General features: G+C 49.8%; 6 protein-coding genes across 6 annotated transcripts; 4 read left to right on the top strand and 2 right to left on the bottom strand.

Moving 5' to 3' along the window:
• Positions 1 to 196: 196 nt before the first annotated feature.
• K441DRAFT_626574 (Sec14 cytosolic factor) lies at positions 197 to 1,976 on the top strand. Its single transcript, XM_067646137.1, has 4 exons — positions 197 to 531; positions 595 to 644; positions 698 to 827; positions 881 to 1,976. The coding sequence occupies exons 1-4, from the start codon at positions 334 to 336 to the stop codon at positions 1,553 to 1,555; spliced, it is 1,053 nt and encodes a 350-aa protein (XP_067509138.1). The 5' UTR covers positions 197 to 333; the 3' UTR covers positions 1,556 to 1,976.
• A 106-nt stretch (positions 1,977 to 2,082) lies between these two features.
• Positions 2,083 to 2,845, top strand: K441DRAFT_724742 (uncharacterized protein; the record flags this gene model as incomplete). Its single annotated transcript, XM_067654112.1, has 1 exon — positions 2,083 to 2,845. Exon 1 carries the CDS (start codon positions 2,198 to 2,200, stop codon positions 2,843 to 2,845), a length of 648 nt encoding a protein of 215 aa, XP_067509137.1. The 5' UTR covers positions 2,083 to 2,197.
• An 846-nt stretch (positions 2,846 to 3,691) lies between these two features.
• K441DRAFT_536963 (uncharacterized protein) lies at positions 3,692 to 3,912 on the bottom strand (the record flags this gene model as incomplete). Its single annotated transcript, XM_067642446.1, has 2 exons — positions 3,692 to 3,768; positions 3,828 to 3,912. The coding sequence occupies 2 exons, from the start codon at positions 3,910 to 3,912 to the stop codon at positions 3,692 to 3,694; spliced, it is 162 nt and encodes a 53-aa protein (XP_067509136.1).
• A 5,630-nt stretch (positions 3,913 to 9,542) lies between these two features.
• On the top strand, positions 9,543 to 10,439 carry K441DRAFT_651768 (uncharacterized protein). Its single transcript, XM_067647248.1, has one exon. It carries the CDS (start codon positions 9,752 to 9,754, stop codon positions 10,169 to 10,171), a length of 420 nt encoding a protein of 139 aa, XP_067509135.1. The 5' UTR covers positions 9,543 to 9,751; the 3' UTR covers positions 10,172 to 10,439.
• Positions 10,440 to 12,972: 2,533 nt separating this feature from the next.
• Positions 12,973 to 15,791, top strand: K441DRAFT_673191 (uncharacterized protein; the record flags this gene model as incomplete). Its single annotated transcript, XM_067650627.1, has 5 exons — positions 12,973 to 12,986; positions 13,088 to 13,234; positions 13,390 to 13,947; positions 14,037 to 15,367; positions 15,418 to 15,791. 5 exons carry the CDS (start codon positions 12,973 to 12,975, stop codon positions 15,789 to 15,791), a joined length of 2,424 nt encoding a protein of 807 aa, XP_067509134.1.
• Positions 15,792 to 19,311: 3,520 nt separating this feature from the next.
• On the bottom strand, positions 19,312 to 20,426 carry K441DRAFT_535714 (uncharacterized protein; the record flags this gene model as incomplete). The annotated part of the gene is made up of 2 exons (XM_067642384.1): positions 19,312 to 20,190; positions 20,253 to 20,426. The coding sequence occupies 2 exons, from the start codon at positions 20,424 to 20,426 to the stop codon at positions 19,312 to 19,314; spliced, it is 1,053 nt and encodes a 350-aa protein (XP_067509133.1).
• Positions 20,427 to 20,549: the final 123 nt, after the last annotated feature.

Here is a 20,549-nt window from a genome sequence, read left to right as displayed (position 1 = left end):
CTACGTAAAACCCTAAAGCAGTGCAGAACCATGCGTATATACACTGTGCAGCTGGCCGAATATGTCACACGAAGACGATTCTGTGTCACTTGTGATGTTTATTGAGGGTTTCAGGGGCGTCGTTAGCATTTGTCTCGACCCTCGCCTAAGGTTTGCTGAATGCCTCCACGTGCTTTGCTCTGCCCAGCCAAAACTTCCGTCATTCATGAAACCTCACAGCACAAGGTCTACCTGCGCCCCAAACGCTACAACCTATTCACTCCCTCCCACTCCCTCTATAATATCCCCTTTAACCTCCCAACATTCACCGCATATTTGAGAGAATTGCCCACCATGGCGACCGCAAACCCAGCAAACCCTGAAATGAAACTCGACCCTAAATACGACGACTACGATTACCCAACAACAGCCCCTACCCCACAGCCCGGCCACCCTGGTCACACAACGCCAGAACAAGATGCGCAGGTGTTTCAGTTACGCTCTATGCTGGAGGCAGCTGGATGTACGGAAAGACTGGATACTTTGAGTATGGTGCGTTTTATTCCGGTAGATTTTGACCTACAGCAAAAGTCGCTAACCCAAGTATTCCCACAGTTGAGATTTCTACGCGCGAGGAAATTCAACGTTGAACAAGCGAAGCAGATGTATGCCCACACGTACTCGTGACTTATTTGGATATCCATTGACGCATTTTCAGGTTCCTCGACTGCGAGAAATGGCGGAAAGAATTTGGAGGTGGTGTAGACCACCTTATTCGCACTTTTGAATACAAGGAGAAGGCTGAAGTCTCCCAATACTATCCGCAATTCTATCACAAGACTGATAAAGTATGTGCATGAACAGGAACAACCCCCTTTCAAACATGGCTGACTCTACTCAGGATGGACGACCAGTATATATCGAGCAGCTTGGCAAGGTTGACATCAATGCAATGTACAAGATCACTACTGGTGATCGTATGCTGCAGAATCTCGTCTGCGAATACGAGAAGGTCGCTGACCCCCGTCTTCCTGCCTGCTCCCGAAAATCTGGGTGCCTTTTAGAAACCTGCTGCACAATCATGGACCTGAAGGGTGTCGGGCTTTCCAAGGCCACCTCCGTCTATGGCTATGTCGGTCAGGCATCTGCTATTTCTCAGAACTACTATCCCGAGCGACTGGGTAAACTATACATTATCAATGCACCATGGGGTTTCCAGGGAGTTTTCAGCGTTATCAAACGGTTTTTAGATCCCGTCACAGTGGCCAAGATACATATTCTGGGCAGTGGATACGAGAAAGAGCTCCTTGCGCAAGTCCCTAAGGAGAATTTACCAAAAGAGTTTGGCGGAACTTGCGACTGCGAAGGAGGCTGTGCCTTGAGTGACATGGGTCCTTGGCAAGATCCGGAGTGGGTGAAACCTCCTAAGTGGGCTAAGGAGAGCTCTGATACTATCGAGGATAACTCATCCTTAAGCGGAACTCCCCAGAACACAGAGGGTGGTAAAACCGCGCCCAATGGTCAAGCGACAGATCCAAGTGAAGCAACCGAGGGAGCCACACTTGTAGTACAGTAAATCACTTCGCCTCATAGAAGCATCCTTAGAACGTCTTCCGTCTATCTTTTTTTTTAGGATGGATTCTCGTTCCCTACAGAATCGTGTCCGCTTCTTGGACGCTTAGGTCTCACTGGGCCGAGAATGGTTCTCGAAATAGCTGCGCAGCATCCTGATCGAGAGAAATAATGACATTATCATGGCCTTGTGCTACTCTCTTTGTCTGCCTTGTGATGGTTCTTTCACTCTATGGTGGTCCCTTGTCTCTTTGTGATAGTCACTTTTGTCTCAGGTATCCATTATTCTACCCCTTTCAATCCATACTGCATGCCAGAACGTTCAGAAAACAATAGAAAACCAGTGTCTCGTGTAGTCCAGCTATCATTTACACGCCCTAGAACTAACTACACACCTTTAAATCCACTTCAGTAAAACAAAGCAGCGACGGGCGCTAACACTTCCAAATATTTTTTGCCGACTCAAATATTAGTATATGCTCGTTCCTAGCTTCGCACTATGTCAACAAAAGCGGGGCTAACACTAGGTATCGAGATTGAATTTCTTCCCATCGGCAGGAAGGATGCCTCAGACCTCGTCTACACCCTGCTGATCCCACGAAACCTCTCACAGCAATAAAACAAATCCTCCAGCATCGCTTACTAGATGTTCCTTTCAACGGTCAGTAAAGACGGCCATTACGAGAACTGGACCGTAACAAGCGACTCAAGCGTAACGCCATTACCCTCCGAATTCACCGAGCTGCCCGAAGACTACTTCGTGCAAGACGTCGAGCTCATCAGCCCCGCGACGATGACTGGCATGGCGAGCTCGAGCAAATCCTGCACGTCCTCCACGAACTCTTCAACACAACCGAACCCACCTTCCCGTTCCGCCTCCTCGTCAACGAGATCCGCGGCCTACACGTACACGTCGGGCCGGCAAAGGCCAGAACCACCGCTTCCCCCTCAGCACCCTCAGCAAGCTCTTCCAGATAGTGACGGGCTTCGAGCGGCTGCTCAGCGAAATGCACCCGACATCGCAGCAGCACGAGCCCGCGTACAAGACGCCCTCGCAGTTCTTCCGCCGGCGCAGAGCCAGCCCGCCCGCCCGACGCCGCAGCGGCTCCGCCTCCCACCCGCTCGCCTGGTGCGACCTGATCGCGCAAGCCGCGCGCCGCGCCAGCGGCCATGCGTACGACTTCGACAGCAGCATCGCCGGCGGAGCCGCGCAAGCGGTGCCGCGCAAGCGGACTGTCGAGTTCCGCCAGCATCGCGGGACGCTGGAGCTGCTGGAGATCGTGGCTTGGTGTGAGGTCGTTACCGCGCTGGTGGCTTTCTGTGACCGCGCAACTACGGCGGACGTGCGGGCGCTGCTGGGGGGGAGGGTGGAAGATGCAGATCATCTGCTTGATGATGTGCTGCGGGATGTTGGCGTCCAGGAGGATGTTAGGAAGTATTATTCCTGGCGCTTGGGCGGGGAGGGGGGTGCGGATGAACAGCGGAGGCGGGGAGGGTGAGGATGAGGGCGACGGGGCTGATGGGGAGGGCTGTGGAGAGGATAGAGAAGAATAGGTGGAGGGATGGAAATGAAGCTATTGTGAGGAAGTGGGTTAAGACGTTCTATGAGGCCGGTGGGTTTGCGAGGTTTGCGAGAGAGGTAAGTGGTAGTTTGGACAGAAAGTATTTGGAGGGCAATCTGGTGTTTAGGAGGGAGAGTGCGGCTAGGAAGGCGGTGAGTAGAGGAAAAGGGAAGGAGAAAGGCAAGGTAAGATGTAGGAAATGAGATAACTATATTTACGCTTGTATTAGAGGTTGTTGGTTTATTTTATATTTCTTCTGTTCAAATTTGCTTGTTTAAAGCTGAATGACTGGGACTGTTTTCTTCAGTGGGCACCGCAAGAATCTTAAAATTCACCACCATAGCAAATGCCACGATTTTGAGATCCACGAATGATTACTGCTATTCGTAATAGGATCCGGTCTTTTTATTTGAAATGCGGGTAAAAATGCGGGTAAAATTACAACCCAATACGCCTCTAAGGCCCTAAAAGCTTTTCTCCTCCAGAACTTAGCCTCATGCTGTGAAGCTGAGTCTTTTTTCCAGGGATTTCTTCTCGCTTGATTTGGCCCCCCTCTTTCGATCAGTGATGTAGTACATTTAGCAATTAGGGATTTCGGTGATGTCGGTGCCGTCCGACTTTACACACATTCCATGATTCTGACGTTCAGCAATATCTATGTGCACTCTATTAGTTTCCCGAAGTATCCAGGTAAGAATCAAGAGCAGTTCATACCGTCAGCAGCTGGCTCAGAGATTGGTGCTGCGGAGGCAAAGACAGCCAAAGAGAGGATGGTAGCAATGACAGCGGTGAACTTCATTTTGGCGACAGTGAAGTGATTGGTATAGCTTTATGAACAAGGCTTTATGAAGTTGATCAGAGAGAATGTAAACGGTCGGCCGGCGACAAAGGAACGTGACTGAAGCAGAAATAACGGAATAGAACTTTGCTGGAAAGGTGATGCGGAGGATAGAAGAGAGCCCCAGCGAGGGAAGCATGGTCTTTTGTATGATGCCCAGACTGCCAAGATTAAGCATTGAAAGCACACGGCACGTTGAGACGAGGATAGCTAGAGATTGAGACCGATGCGGTATCCGGCTTGACCGTGAAACCGGATCAGGACGGCCGCCATTCGCGCCTGAAGCCAGCCCGGGAATGAACCTGAGTGAGATCTGGTAAGATCGACCTATGGGCTGGCTTGAATATTGCAGCTGCTTGATTTCGACCCATATTTTTGGAAACGAGGCTGTAGCGAGGTAACTTTTAAGGTTAAATCTACGTGTCACATCTTGCTAGAAGCTCAGGGGTCCGAGAATTGCAAGCGCCTACGCTACAAGGCATGAATGTCGTATTCAGCCTCCCATTTCGTCTCTGTCGCAGACTTCAGGATAATGAAGCCAAGTATCTTGGGAAGCGCCATCATTTTTCCATCAGAGCTGCGCGAAGAGATAATGTGACAAGACAGAGCACACTCAACCTACAAACTCCACAAGTATTCGTAATTCATTTCAAACCTTTGAAATTAGCATCTGGAGTATTCGAAAAATTCATCTCCAAGGAGGACTCGGCATGAAACAGAGCCCGAACGAAGCTGAAACCGGCGGTGGAGGATCCGTGCTTAAATAATCAATCACGACGCAAGGTTCCAAGAAGACATCATCCCCTTCAGGAGGATCATAACAAACAGCTCAAAAAGAGCATCAACCTGAATTGAGAAGACAGAGATGCGAAGGAAGGACGTTGGAAGTTGGAAATGAGTGTGCTTCTGCGCTAAACCTCATTCGGACATACGCGACAGGGACGGCAAAGCACTTAAGAACTTGCTAAAAGGAAACGCCCGCAGACCGATCGCTCGCCAGATTTCTACAGCCGTGCCATCTTGATAATTGATAATCCAGCGACATCTCAGTCAAGCCGTCATATTCCTAATAATCCCGAAATGTTCCTAACTACGGAGGAGAGGACGCCGTTTAGAGTATCAAGGAATATCTGGATTCTGCTGCCCACGATCAACTGTCCCTCTCCTGTCCTATCGGCCATATCTTGTTTCTACCCCTGCTTCGTTCCCGTTCCCACCGCCGAATCTTCGATTTTATATGCGCTCGGGATTAGGGATAAAGCTGCAGCGAAGCTTATCAGAATTTCTATCGCTCTACGCAGATATCCCTTTCTGGATCCGCTTCCATTTTAACGTCAAAAATTCAGTAGTTCGTAATAGTTAAGATTTTCTTCTAGTGCCGAAGAACCTCACCGTTTTTTGCTCTACTCCTAATCTTATTCAAATTTACTGTGGGTCAGGCATGTGATGGAAACCTTTGCAAGACCGTCACCTCATTCATGACTTCTATACACCATGCCAACGACTGAAAATTGCTTAAGAGGTAATTATCTAGTAGTCGAATATTCTTTGGTGCTAGTATATGGGGGATCGCATCCGATGAGACGAAGCTACTCAGGAAAAGGGAAAACTCAAGACACCAAGCGGAATTTCCCACTCGCTGGCGGATTTAATGTAGAGCAACCTCTGTTACCTAATCACGAACATTCCTACAGTAAAACCTCTTTAGTACGATACCATTTTTGCGGCCGAGCATATCGTAATACCAATGGTATTGTTATACAAAATTGTCACGTGATGTGTTAATAAGCAGGAAAAAGGAGGCAAACCACCCTAAAAGGGTATAATACACCCATTGTACGGGCTAAATAGGGCTTCTCCCATACAAAATCTTATCTGGTTACAACGATTTTGGTGGAGCCACCTTAACGATATCGTCAAAAGTCAGATTATCGTAATATTATACCAAAAAAGGCTTGATCAAGGGGTGTAGATCGTAATATAGATATATATCGTTATATACCCCATATCGTAATAAGGGGGGTTTACTGTACTACGAAAATCTTCTTGAAATTTTTCATCTGTCTTGTTATGGCCTAGATAGCCGAGGCTTTTTTGCGGACTCTAGGCATGCCGGGAGCTCTACTGGTCATCATCCGATCTTAATCCGGATGGCGATTCGGAAATTATTGCAGTGGCACGCAACTACCTTTCCCCCGCCGAGCGCTGTTCCGCCACCTTATAATTTCACAATAACACTTCGAGTGTATAGGCATATCGGAGCACTCATGAACCTTAATCCTCTCGAAACTCTAGGTCTCTAAAATTTTATGACTAAAATATCTGTCGACGCCCAATTGGCCCAAAAAGACCGGCCCTTTTGGCGAAGCCAAATAGGACGCATTTTATAGGTTGACAATATCACAAACTCATTTCGGCACTCTCTCCGCCACGAAAGCGACGCATTAGTAAGTAACTAGTCACTTCAACTATTGTATAAGATTCTCGAGTACAGTTTCCAGTATAAGACAGGATAAGTAAACTTCTTTCCATTACCCCGACTCTTGCAATACGTACTGTACATAGGCGTTACCTGGAGAAACTAGGCATTCACATGAATTCAAGACCAAGACTTTGAGACTAAGGCTACACATAGCCCCGATGGGATACTATAGACGACTTATTGCAAGTTCGTCATCGTCATAACAGCTATTTTTTAATAGGTATAAGTGCCGAGCGGGAGTTGGTTCTTGGATCCGTGCGGCAGAGGTCGTCCACAATGGAGTGACTTGGAGCACAAAGATTTCAAGGCCGTATGCGCACTACTATTTATAAAGCGACCAGAATAGAGTTATTTAGAGGGCAAGGGACCTTGAGTTTCCGTCAGTCCTCCGTTTTCAGTAATTGTAAAACGAAAGCTGTTCGTAGAATCAAGTGGAACTAACTACCAGACAGCACGTTAATGGTAGTATACATCATACGCAATATAAAACAGATCCCTCTAAATCGCCCTCGTGGAAAATGAGATGTCATTTTTCGTTTTGTATGTTTTTAATCCGGTTACGAAATTCGCCTTTCACTGACACCGAACGAAGTCTACATCCAGCAACAAACATTGAAAAGTGGAAAAACATATATATATGAAATCGGCTCCATGAAATCGGCCTCTGCACCTCCACGCGGTGGAGCCCGGGAACCTAGCAGTACTATTAGTGTTCCATTAGGATCGTGTCAATAGACTGTTAGAGCAAACGCAGAGACGTACGTACGGCAGCGCATCGCGGGCGCCGCGACGTGGTGGCGACGGGAAAATTTCTCTTGCTGGGAGGGTGAACCCCAGCAGAGACTTGAGAACACAGCTACTACGTCCCTTAACGTACGATTTCGAGCCATCGAACCACGGCAATCTACCTCCGGCGTCCCCTTCCTCCTATACGGTATAGCTACTATACGCGCAATCGATCTACATACACCTCGTGGGAGGCCTGTGATGAGCCTCTCAACCACCCGCCTTACATACCACCCTACCCGACAGCCTGGATTTACCAAACGCACGGCATTCGGTATTTCGTCTTCCTCTACGCCTTAATCTGCCTAGCTTTATTCCGATATCGTCGGCAGCGTAGGCACTTAGCTGCGAGTACAATACTAGGTTGAGCATGTTATTGGATGCAGGAGATAGGAGATAGGGGACCTAGGTTGGGGCCCTAGGACAAGACACCTAGTTTATCCCGCTGTTCCTTTGGGGTGGAAGGTCATACAGGACTGGATTTATGCTGCAAGCAGGAGGACCGCAGGCGACGTGTATACACGTATATAGGACAGGAAGGGCAGGCACACAACGCAATCTTACGGCAATCTACAAAAGCACGGAAACATGGTACGAACGGCAGACAGGGCAAGATAGGCAATCAGGACACTCCCTTACAGGAGTCTCAGAGCAGCGACCTAACGGTGTTTTTCCTCCCGTTGATGTAGTACAGGTGTTACCTGGGGGAGTGTATACTGTATTACCTCTCACGTCTCCCTTGGAGGTTTTTTGTACCTAACTTAACGGTATTAGTCTGCATGGACCCAGATGGGGACCGCATCAGACGTTAAACAAGAATCAATAATATATATATATATATAATTTCACAGAGGTGGGACTTGAAGTCGAGCCCACGCCTCCACCGCGGAATGCATACCGCATCTACCCCCCAAGAAGCTTCTACAAAGGCTTCTTACGATCGACTGATCGTAAAGGCACCACAGTACATCAACACTCGGATGGCGTTCTTGCCGCTGAACTTCATCTAGGGCTGTGATTAGGAGCGTGGTATATTCAGACAATTGAGATTGCGGAGAGAAAGGTGAATTGTTCATGATGGAGTCGAGAGCGAAGTGAATGGGACCTCCCTTATTTCTTAGCTTCTGCTCCCCACTCATTCCTTAGTGACAACTCAACAACATCTTCTCGCAATCTATTAGCAATAAAGTAAACCTCCAAGTGTTGTATGCAACAAGTGGTAGCCGCCTATTCACAACCTTGACTCCGTGATCTTTGGGTTATAGTTAGTAGCTCCGAAGAAGGCGGAAACATTAACAATAATACCAATTAGTGACAAAGACCTTACGGCAGTCGCCATTATGACAGACATTCATACACAGCGAAAAAGGATCCGGCCTACTCGTTCCAAAACACTAATAGTGGAAGACACTGAAGATCGCCATAGTGAGCATGGCTCCACTTCAGATATCCCGACACCACGCCAACGACCTAAACTGTCCAAGTACATTTCGAATTATCTTGCAATTACAACCCCAGTTAAGCCTGAGGGGTTCTCGCGCAATTTTTGGGACACTCTGGGAGAGCCCATTATCTACGAACCAAAGGTGGATTCTTTGCAAGTCCTCGAATCTATATCATCTACCCTCATTGACAGCCCTAATAAAACCCTCCCAATACAGCAGAACAGCAGCTTGTTGCATCTACTCGAAGATTATCGGGGTTTAAGGCTTGAGAAGGACAAGATTGAGGAATTGCTTCAGCAGACGCTAGATGGATTCAAGGAAGCCGAGGAACGGTGGACGACGGAGGAGGCTGGATACAGGGCAGAAATCAGACGACTGGAGCTTATTATCGCAAGAGGAAAACAAGGCATGACAGAACTCATAAGGACGAGACAGGATAGTGTCATCAAACGAAAGCGGACGCATCATAAGTCACCTACTAATGAGAAGCTCGAGACAGCATATGAGTTCTTGAGCAGGGATCAGATCTATCAAGATGCTATGACGCAGGGCCAAAAAGGTATAAAAAGATTCAAATATTGTTACACTTACCGACTACAGAACGGAGCTCACATGTTTTATTAGTTCTTATCCATCGCTCATCCTCACCATCCGCTGGAATGACTGCACTGTCTAAGACGTTTTCGAACACAAATATCCATTACGACTTGCCATTTGGAAGACCTCCACATAAACACTACTCACACTCACTGTCACAAAGGGCAGAAAGCGAGTCATCTCGATCGCAGGGCATTAATTCCTTGCAAAATGGGTACGCCGGGGACCAGTCGGATGGGTACTCTACTTTCAGTTCAATTGGAGATCCCCTACCAGACGAGGTCGACGAACCGGCTCATTCAATATTGGATGCAAGAGGCCAAGAGGACTTCGTAGTGGCCCTTCGGCGCTTGCAGTGGTCGTAGCTCGACGATATGGGGCGGAAATTGAAACTGTATTTCCCAAGTTGATGAATCTCATATTGGGTGGAGAGCAATTGCAGAAACAGGTATCTGCGCCGGAGTGGATGAATTGGAGCCTCGAGAAAATCATGGTTCAGTCTGACAAGTTGGAAGTGGACAGTGCAGTATACAGCCATGAGCGGCGTCTCAAATGTTTTCGATCACAGCCTTGGTTGATTTCGGGCCATTCTCGTCATCGCCATTTCTCGTTTGCTCCTGGAGACGACACAGACATATCCTCACGGTATCAAAGCGCATCCATGTACCACCCGCCTCCTTTAAAGCTGAGAGATTATTCATTCTCATCAGATGCTGAGACACCACGCGCTGGGGCATCTGTCAGTAAACCTCCCCCACTTAGTAGTGAAGCTCGCAAGCCCTCGAAGATCCCTAGCCCGCTAAATGAGCCTTCGATGACCCGTTTGCGAGAGGATTCGGGTCCCAGCCTTCTAACGACCATTCATCACGATGGTCCTGGGCATAGAGAGTCTAGCCCTAGTTCTCTCTAAAGCGTTGTCACAGCCGTTCACCATGACTCTAGAAGGACTAGTCGGACCATGTCCAACAGAAGATCGAGTAACAATACAGGTTACCTTGCTGGACAGCGTCTGGTAGAGCAACGGAACAGTCTTAGGAACAGTGCGGTAGCATTAGCTGCAGCTAGAGCGGCAGAGGGAGGAAGTGGACGAAGTTCAAGCGCCGAGACTAGCAGCGACCAACGCAGACATAGCAAGCGAGAGGTTAGCAGGATTTATTCTAAACGCCGCATGGCTACCAATATAAATGCGAGGAATAACTCCGAAAATGAAAGCTCGGAGAGCCCGTAAGCAGGAGACGCCGGAAGTGGAGAAGATTTCGGGTATTGGAAGAGCACCAGCCCAATAAAGGCATGAAGGAGATAGGCGCACGTGCAACGGAAATACACATGCAGCAGGAATGCACATGCAACAGAAAATGGCTGCGACATTACCTAATTAGCTAGCACGTTTCCCATGGCGCATTTCGCAGACCATTTACCATCACCCATGTTTTGGCCCAGCTATGCATTTCTTTGATTTCCGTCTGTTAGACATGGAATAGTTAGATATACGGCACGGTTTGCGAGTATATGTAGGATCGCGAATGCCCTGGTTTCTGTTCGCAAAAAGCGCATCGTATTTATGCCATATCTTTCCTATCCCCCAGAGATAGCAGTCATGACTGAATAATGCAAATAGGCTAACACAAAACGCGGTCGCTTCACATCAGCATCACCGTGGATGATAAGGAACGCGATCACCCGTGCTTGGAGACAGGAGCATAATAGTACGCACACGACCAGTACGAGGTAACAATTTCCCCGCTTTCAGCTCGCGCACTCATTTTCAGCTGCATCTAGATCACCCATGGTGGCATGATTCTCTTACTCATAGAGCGATCGAGATGCTTGCACCTTCTGGTAGTCGGTCGATGCACGAGTACGCGGCCGTCGGCTCAGGCTGGAGATGTGTTGGAAGCGATCTAATGGTTGACGCCACCGACCTAGCCACGATACGTGTACGCCACAACTAGGCCGGAAGTGGATGCTAAGTTACCACATGGCAACCTCGGGTAGTGGTGCTGGTCCATGTGCGATAGATCCCGCCTGCCGATACCCAAAAAAAAGGCTGCGTAAAGCATTGTGCATCTCGCCACAATTCGGCGATCTTTCGACTTTTAGAGCTTTTTCCCACCCCAGAAAAAAAAGAGAGGCGGCGAACAGCTCTGTGCCTTGTGATGGCGGAAAATGCCGAGCAAGCAACACGCCAGCCGCTTTCGCGTGCTTTGCTCTTATGCAGGCCTGTGCAGAAGAAATCATGTGGCCGTAGTTGTCCTTATTCATTATTCGTTCCATAGGCGGCGCGGCGCTCAGCAAGATAATGACGAAGAGGCTCCGGAATGGGGGCATAAGGACCGCCTTCAGTCAGCGTTTTGGGTAAGCGCTCGTTTCCTAATTCTTGTTAATCTCGGTTCAGGGTTTACCAGAATTTCTAGAAATTAATAATTATTAGGCCGACTAGGCCACTAGGTGCCAGCGAATATTTCTAAGCGATACGGCTGATTTAGACTCGACGTCGGTCAGCCACAGGATTGGATGCCCGCAGCCGTTTGGCGGGCGACGGCGGGTTGATCGCGGGGCACATCCTCGTCGCCCATCCGCTCGACCCATCGCCTCCACGCAGGGGAAATGACCAAATAATGAAAGCGGGTAGTAAGGGCCGCGAGCTGTTCAACTTCACTCATTTTGCGGCCCGTTTCGTTGCGGCAGAAGTGTCACATGAGGGTGAGGCGCGGCGCGAGGCACGGGGAGGCGCAACAGCCTGGGGACGAGCGTGAAAAAAAGGGGAGACGAGAGAAATGATGGACTTGTCACGTTTGCGATGCTGGGAAGGATGCAAATTGCATTGTCCTCTGGCGACCGGGCTTGGCGGGTCAGGGCTGGTCTGGCCCGTCTTGTGTAGCCTTTGCTGGACGAGACTAATTACCGGAGGGCCCTCGTTGTTCGGGCAATTGGACGGTTACTCTCCAGTCGACCCCGAGCCACAGGGTCCTGTGCAAACGCTGGTGTGGCAGTTGGCCCGGCGCGCGAGGGAGGAGAAAAGGGCCCTCTGGCTCTCGTGGGTAGGCCTTTCCTTTTTTTTTTACGACGGCTTGGGACAGGCTGGCATTGCCTAGCACCGCGGCATCTCCTGGCATCTCCTGGCAATCGAGGGGACCGCGTGGCACTGGGCTCTTGTTGCCGCCGATGAGCGAGGATCTCTGCGTCTTGGTGTGAGGTCTTCACAAAAGGACGGCCACTTGCGGATGAATGCACTGAAAATCGTGCCTCTTTTGGGTAGCCGGAGGTCTACGACAAAGCACAAAGGCCCATAGGGCTTGTGGCTGTGCGCGCCATGAGCGGGCGTGGTGAGTGGTGGACAGGCCACAGGCGTGCAGGGAGGCGGCGAGACGTCGTTCGTTGCAGCGCCGGAGTCCGCTCCTCGAGTCCACTTTCCCTCCCTACCTCCTAAACCTCTACCGTTCGGCCTGCCACTATTGCCACTGCCACAGACGCGATGACCGCTCCCCCAAGCGCTGCCGTTTGACCCAGTGGAGCCCCATCCGTCGTTAGCCCTGATAAAAGAGGCCTGTTCCTTCTTAATGTATGCACCAGCTTGCACCTGTGGCTTGACCCGAATGCGCCATAACTCATGTTTCACACCTGCACTTTCACCGACTTGGAGCCTTCTACCGACTGCACCTCTTTCGATGCTTTTGACACGTTAAGTCTCCTCCGTCGAGCTTCCCAACGATGTTTCGAAATCGGTAGGTTTGCCTGTCAGCTGAAGCTCCCCGCCTTCGCGTCATCCTCTGGACGCGTTGCGCTCATTATATCGGCCTTGTACCGTAACCTGACGACCCAACAGGACCAATTCCCAAAAGCCGAACGACGAGCTGTACGAGGACTTCAAAGCCTCATTCCCGCAGCTCACACAAACTACCAGTTCTTCCGCTGCCAATGCCCAGAGCGCACCGACTCTTACTGATGCTCTCGATGTAGCGCTTCACCCTCGGTATGTCTTTTCGCGAGTTGCGCTGCTCCACCTGTGCTTCGTTGGCGAAGACGTGCATCTTGCGGCATGCGAGAGGCTTCGACCCCAACGCAGCCGCATCAAACAATACCGTCCCCTCTGAAGTGTAGTTTGGTAGATACTGACTGCAAATACAGTCAGTTCCCTGACCATGAGGACATCAAGGACCAGGACCCGACCCCCAGAGGCTCGAATGAGCCATGGAGATTTACACCTTCTCTTCTTGATCCCAATAGCTTCGCATTTGCTTCTTTTGCCAACCAGCCGCCTGGCTATTACACCCCGACGCCGGGTGGGAGCACGCTTTACCACAGCCAAGCGGGAGACCTCCACACCCCGGGTTTTAGCTTCGGTTTAGGCACTCCTCTATCACTTCCTACTTCCGAAGGAGGCGTTCATGCAGGCCAGACTTCTACGGGACAGCTCCAAGGCTTCCACCCTCATGCTCTTGGCGCTCATCACTTTCAAAATCCCAACCCATTTACTTTACAACCGCACCCGACTTTCGCACCACATCACTTTTCGCATCAACCATCAGCATTTGAGCCCCTGGCCCCAACACACGATGAATCTCCCATGGATAACGTTGTTGCTACGGACGTCGAGATGCAAGGCCAGTCGCCCGTCCTGACATTCCCATCGCAAACATATGATGAGAACGTACGCCCTACTTTGACCCAGCAGCCGCACGAGAAGTGAGTAGTCCATGACAAGCCCAAATCCGCACTCAGGGTTGCTATGTGATTTTGCGCCTATCAATACCCTTTTTGCTAATATGACGTAGCTTTCGCTATCACGTTACGCTGAATGCGCCCACAGCGATGATCAAGCACGCGGAAGAGATCCCGGTAACTTACCTCAACAAGGGTCAGGCTTACTCCATCGCGATAGTAGATACCGCGCCCACGCAGACTCCGACAATCCCCGTTAAGTACCGAACTTTCATCCGTATCTCCTTCGAAGATGAGCATCAGCGACAGCGCCCTGCTGCTTGTTGGCAGTTATGGAAAGAAGGACGGGGTACAAATGAGGCCCATCAGCGAGGCGGTAGGCTGCAAGCTGTCGAATTTGTCGATCCGAGCCAAGTTGGGGGAGGTGACGCCCAAGGTCGCCCGAGGATCGAACTTGAATCCGCCTCATTCGACGGTTTTGCCGTAACCTGGACACCGGTACTTAGCACTGCACCGGACTGCTCCGTTGCCGTGCGATTTAATTTTCTATCCACGGATTTTAGCCACTCCAAGGGCGTAAAAGGTATTCCTGTAAGGCTCTGTACCAAAACGGAGCTTCTTACCAACCTGCAAGGATCGCCGCCCGAGACATCACCAGAAGTATGCTATTGCAAAGTTAAACTGTTCCGTGATCATGGCGCGGAACGAAAATTGTCGAACGATGTTGCCCATGTTAAGAAAACGATAGACAAGCTGAAGCAACAAATCGCGCAGGCAGAATCTGGCATGAAGGACTTCGGAAAGAGGAAGCGCAGTGGATCAATATCGAAAACTAGCGCGAGCTCGAGACCAGGCAAAGTTCCCAAGCACAAGAGGACGTGGTCAATGTCATCCGCAAGTTCAACGGGAAATCGAGTGCCTGCTGAAGAGGATCTGCACCTTAAACTAGCAACTCTTCAAGATATGTTCAGTTCGACGAGACCCGCGAGTGTTCTCTATCTGAAAGGGGACGAATTGGATGATCCTGACCTGCATCCAGTAACACTGTCAGGAGAGCCTCAAGATTTAACCAAAATCGACACCAATGTCGATACGGCAATGTGGGAGAGACAGAGCTCGCACACTGGAGCAACATCGTCGATAGTTTCCCCAACGCCAAGTTCGCAGTCCCTACACTCTAGAGGTCGTCGTGGATCAGTATTTCAGCATCCAGCTCCATTCAATCCCCCCGCGAGAATCTCCTCAAACGAATGGCGTAATCTTCCCCAGACAGCTACAGGGGATATCCAGGCTGTAGTGGCACAGCAGACGATCAGCCCACCTGATATACCAGTGAAAGTACAAAAGTCGCATGCTGACGATCACGGTACGCTTTCGGGATGGATCGAAGCCTTGGGTGTCGATTATACCTATCAACCGCCTCCGGAGCGCATTGTCAAACCTAGTAAGTCGTGATAATTCGCATTGTATTCTGGTAGTTCTAACACGACTTAGTTGCCTGTTTCTATGTCCAACCAAGGCTTGCAGGAAAAGCACCCGAGGACAGCTACTACAGAGCGGTTTATCTTATGCAGCGTACTCTTAAAGACCTAGTAAATGGAATCGCCGCGAAAGTCAATATTGAGCCAACAAAAGTTATCCGTACTCTCCGAATCGACCGTCAAGGGCTTCAGATACTCTTCGATGATGAGGCCGTAAGAGAGCTTCCGGAAGGCCAGGATATGACGGCGGAATTCCACGAAATAACACCACAATCTCCCACGAAGAGGGAGTGGGACGCAGGACCGACCGATATTCAAGTAGACGGTGATGTAGGCGCCATTGAGAACGTCAACTCCGCAGGCTACGAGCTCAAACTTCTCTACTAAAGCGATACTACGGCCTTGCGGCCCCCGCTCTACTCCTAATGACCACTAATGATATGTACTATTCGCACAAACGAAGCGCTGGATAGGAACCGCTTTAGGGACTGGTTGATGCACCACTGGCGTTTTATTCGTATTGAAGATACCACAAGCTCGAACAGGGGCCTTTTTTTGTTTTACGATACCCATTTACATTCAGTTTAAAGATGCTACGTACACGAGGAAATTGCACACATGGGCGAGCAGGTGGAGAATCTTTCTTTACCGTTACCAGCTACATTGGCTCAGAATGATTTCTTTGAACTTCGGTTTTTTTTTCTCTCGATATTATTATTTATTTTTTCCATCTACTTAATTCAACCTGCAACTATTTTGCAGTGCCTACTCTAATACCTTTTTGAAGCGCCGGCTTTTTGTCATGGTGGAAATACCCCTGCAATTCCGATCTGGCGATGTCAGTAATGACAGGCTATTTAACACTCAACTATTTTCTTTGAGGCGGACGCGCCAATTGAATCGCTACACATTGCTCTGTATCACAGTCCATAGCCATACGGCCTTTCCTTTGTCGTTAGAGGTTTGAGTAGGAAGTTCTAGCTTTTCTCCCTTTCGGATTTGGCTTTTGGCTTTCGTCACTTGTACTTGTGCCAATTTAGGCTCCCTTCATGATAGAACCAATGAAGTCGGTGCTGCGCGAGAAAGCAGCCCTTTGGTGTCATCGACTTAGACGGAATACACCGTGGTGAATTGATTTACACCCCCTTATGCGTACGGCCTTTACCTGCGCCGCGCTTCAGAGTTCGCCCCTTAAAAAACCTTACCGCTTAGATGGTGCTCTCTTTTGCTCGGTGAGTAGGGCTGGTAGCGATTGGCTAAGGACCTCCACCCCGTTCGCTGCTCGGGCTGGGCTGCTCTTGTCACGCAGGATTCATCTCCTCCCCCCTATTCCAGCCCTGCCAACTTCTGGCGTTTTTCTACCAACTTCTAGAATTTTTGACAGCGGCGCCACCGCATTGCGCGTCTCTCGCCCTGCATTTGACCCAGCGCTGCTATAATCAGAACAGGCCGCCGCAAACGATCTGCGGGATCGGCGAGGGGTTTTTTTTTTTCTGCTTATACAAATATAGGTGGATTTACCCTAGCCACACTGAAACTCGCCACACGCTTCATCTTGGGCTCCTGGCGGGCGCGCGAGTGGCGCGCAGCGTGCCAGCGCGGGAAAGGATCGACCGAGTGACATGCCGTCTCGTGACAGGACTCGTACCCGGGGAAAGGGGATCATCCTCAGGTCTCGGGCTAATGATTGGTTATCAGTTGTAGTTAGTCGGTGAGTCCCAGGGGGTTTAGATTTAGGTTTGGGTTTAGGGCTCGCGTCGGCTCATCTTTTTTTTTTGCCACAGATGGCGATTTCGGGTTGCTGGCTGGCTGGCTGGCTGGCTGGCTGGGCATTTTGGGACCCTCGGACCCTGCAGGATGATGTTATGCTATGTTTCAACCGAGGCATTTTGCTCCAGGCCCGTTTTTCTTCGCGCGCGCGCGGGGCCCTGAACCCTTTTCTGGTATCTTGAATAGCACAGCCACAGGTGGTCGAAGACTGTGAGAGCTCTTTCCTGTTTCGGCGTGAGGGGCCATGCTGCGATTGGTCTAGTGGCTATATTGGGGCGATTGGGTCGGAGGTTTCACCGATCCTGAGGTGGTATCACGCTAATGGGCATTATGGAGGGGTTCATATTGGAATATTGGAATAATAGCAGCATGATGTCTGGGGTCGATGCATTCAGCTCGGTGTCAACTCCGAGAGGCATCAGGCAGGGCTCGACATGCCTGCGTATGTAAGGGCATACCTACTCATCTGGAGCGGCGTCTCTGATGCAGGCGCCACACCCCGCTGCCCAACCGGCAGTCTTCCGGCACCACCTGGGCAACTGCAGCACCCAAGACTTGCCCCTTCAGTCCCATTCTCGGTGGCCAATGTTCAGGCATTTTTGCGTCTGCGGAATAGGCTTCAGCTTTTTGTCTTGCTTTGAGCCCTGCCTAGAGCCCTGCCCGGAGCCCTGCCCGAGCATTTTTCTGGGCCGCCACGGACATTCTCCTTTGAACTCCCAGGTGTGATCCTGGCAGCGCAACTGGTGATTCCATTATCCGCAGCATGCGCTTCTGCATCCGCTGGGTGAAGGTCGCCGCCGCTCACTGCTTCTTACACCCGCGGCGCCTCTACCGGCGTCACCATGGCGTTTGAACGCTGTACGCGTGAGGCGCGGGGTGGACGTCACGTTTTCTTCCCTCGGATTCCCTCGGATGCACGATGTCATGATGCGACTGCTTGCCTGAGTGCTGCCGGTTGAGTTTGTATCAGCAGGAGTTGGGAGTTGGGGAGCTTGCAAGGTGGGGCGCGGCCCAACACCGCGTGCTATTGAGGCTAGATTACGGGTACTGAAACATTGGTAAGGCGCATGGTATGGTAAACTCGACGACGTTGGATTAGATGCAGAAGCTGATTACGTTTGACGTTGACAGCTTGATGCGCTATAGGGGAGCGTTTCTATCATAGCTGTGGGTCAGGCTGGATTCAATATTAGTTTAGTTAGTTGTGTTTGCATCATGTACCGACACATAATTGCTGGAAGTCTAGCGTGCTTGATTTAACGGTACGCTAATATGTATTCATTCTTGAAGATTAGATTGATATCAAAGCACTGGTGCATATGTGGAAGATCAGAGCTTAAAGCCGGGACAATCAGACTTTACTAGTTGGGAGATCAAAAACCATACCTTGCCGATAATTAAGTCTGCTTTCATTTTGATGACCATATGACTCTATATGCTATGTTGCGGAATTTTAGATCCGGTCTTAACTTATTATAGTAGAAAAGGAAGGCTTGTGGGCTTTGTTTCATAATTTGTGTTCGTCCTTTCCCCTGTAATAATCAATATCATGTAGCATGAAACGAGAAGAGATGATTCGCATGAAAAGGAAGAAACAGTTCGCATGAGGCAAGATTGGGTGACGATCCATATAAAAGAGCTCGGTCATCAATGTTCTTGAGGAGTGAGCATTCATTTCAGCTACCAAAGATCATAGCGGACAGTAATTTCGCCGGATAAGAGGAGTTTGAAGCCACAAGTTCGCTGATGAGGTAGTTGTGATGCTTAATTGACAGCCGCATGATTCGTGAAGATATAAGGTCAGTCACGAGGGTACGTTGACGCATGTTTAGCTGAACATGACGCAAGCCGATCGTCTCTCTAGGCGTTTCAAAGAAAATGTACTATAATGAGTCTTGACGGCTGCATAAGGCAGTGTTTGCCTTAAAGAGGTCATGTGCAATGGAATCGGGCATCGTTAAGACAAAGCCACGTTATGCGCCCCTTCGATACGTTAGCCAAATTGAGCACCCAGAGATGGTTGAATTTTCAGAAGGAGCAGTCTGGCTTGTTTCATTCACGAGCTCCTTGATATAGAAAGCAATAATGAGGAACTCAAGCACAGAGTCGACGCTGTCTCGCCCCCTCTTCATCAAAATCAGTCGTCCAGCTCTCTCCCAAAATCGATTAGCCTCAACTTTCGAGCGTCCTTGGGGTGGAACTGGGCAACCTTCGCTCGAACCAGGAATCTGGAGGCTGCCGAATCCCTCTCTAGACCTACATACGCTCCTGAACCTCCAGGTACAACCAGTGCATTGAATAGTTCTTCAATTAACTCCCGAAGCTCTCTTCCAGCTGCATCCATTTCACTAAGCAGCTCTCCATTGTCGTCAGCTGCCTTGTTTCCCCATATCTCATCAATTCGTCTCTGCCTCTTCGAATCTGGAACCATCTTCTTGAGTGACTTTGGCCTTCCCTTCTGGGAAAAACCAGCCGCGAGGATGCCGTCATCAATCTCCGTCATGTCGCCAACAACAGGCCCTCCTAGTTCTTCAGCTGCCAACATCCCGGCAAGATTCTCGTCAACGAAGGCTTCAAAAGCTTGCCCAAGCTCTCTCATTTCGTTGTCATAGTCTTGCTTTTTCTTCTGCTTCGCACGAATCATGTTGTTGGCCGCTTGCAAAGATGTTTGTTGGGATTTAGCGAGCTTCTGTGCACGGAGCTTCTCAATGCGACTTTCTATGCTCGCAGTGATAAGATTAGCATCGTGCAGGTTGGCTTCTTCCTGCCGAAGTAAAGCCTCCTTTTCTTTGAGCTGCTCTTGCGTGCTGGCGATTGCTTCTTTTGTGCCGGAAATGGTTTGCTGGATTGTTCGGGCTGCCAAGATCGCCGGGAGAATCGAGCCACGCGAGGGAAGAAACGGCTCAGACGGAGTAAGGCGCTTATACGCATCTTTTAGAATAAGTAATTGCTTCAGACGCTCTCGTGGATCGGCAGATGGGGCCGTGGGGACACCGCCTGGAGGTGCGGCGCGTAGCTACGTTGCATGTTAAAAAATTGGGCTTTCGGTGAAGAGAGGGCTGTAATGTGGCGCAGTACCTTGTCTAGGGCAATTTGTTGTTGCTTGACACGATCTTGGAGCTCTTTCAAGGTACTATCAAGACGCGTCTCGACGCTCGACACGTCGACATCCATCTGGCTTTCTTGCGCATCCTGAGCCTCGGTGGCATATTGACGTATATTCGATAATGCCTCATTGTAAGAACCTGCCATCGACGGAAAATTATATGACGTTACGGACTATTTCCCACCAAAGAAAAAGAAAAGCGCTGAATATCTTAGAAAGATGTGTTGTCGTACGGCAATGACTCGTGATGGGCGAAAATGGAGTACCAA

The sequence above is a fragment of the Cenococcum geophilum genome (assembly GCF_001692895.1).
Source record: "Cenococcum geophilum 1.58 unplaced genomic scaffold K441scaffold_3, whole genome shotgun sequence".
In the NCBI taxonomy this organism is placed as follows: Eukaryota; Fungi; Ascomycota; class Dothideomycetes; order Gloniales; family Gloniaceae; genus Cenococcum; species Cenococcum geophilum.
The sequence above is the reverse complement of the archived record's forward strand: the minus strand, read 5'-3'. Positions and strand labels throughout refer to the sequence as shown.

Excerpts from the sequence above, each read along its gene's own strand:
- K441DRAFT_626574 (XM_067646137.1), top strand. The coding sequence starts at position 334 with ATGGCGACCGCAAACCCAGCAAACCCTGAAATGAAACTCGACCCTAAA. Across the intron at positions 645-697 it reads GTTGAACAAGCGAAGCAGAT|GTTCCTCGACTGCGAGAAAT; the intron begins GTATGCCCACAC and ends ACGCATTTTCAG. Across the intron at positions 828-880 it reads TCTATCACAAGACTGATAAA|GATGGACGACCAGTATATAT; the intron begins GTATGTGCATGA and ends GACTCTACTCAG.
- K441DRAFT_651768 (XM_067647248.1), top strand. The coding sequence starts at position 9,752 with ATGGTTCAGTCTGACAAGTTGGAAGTGGACAGTGCAGTATACAGCCAT.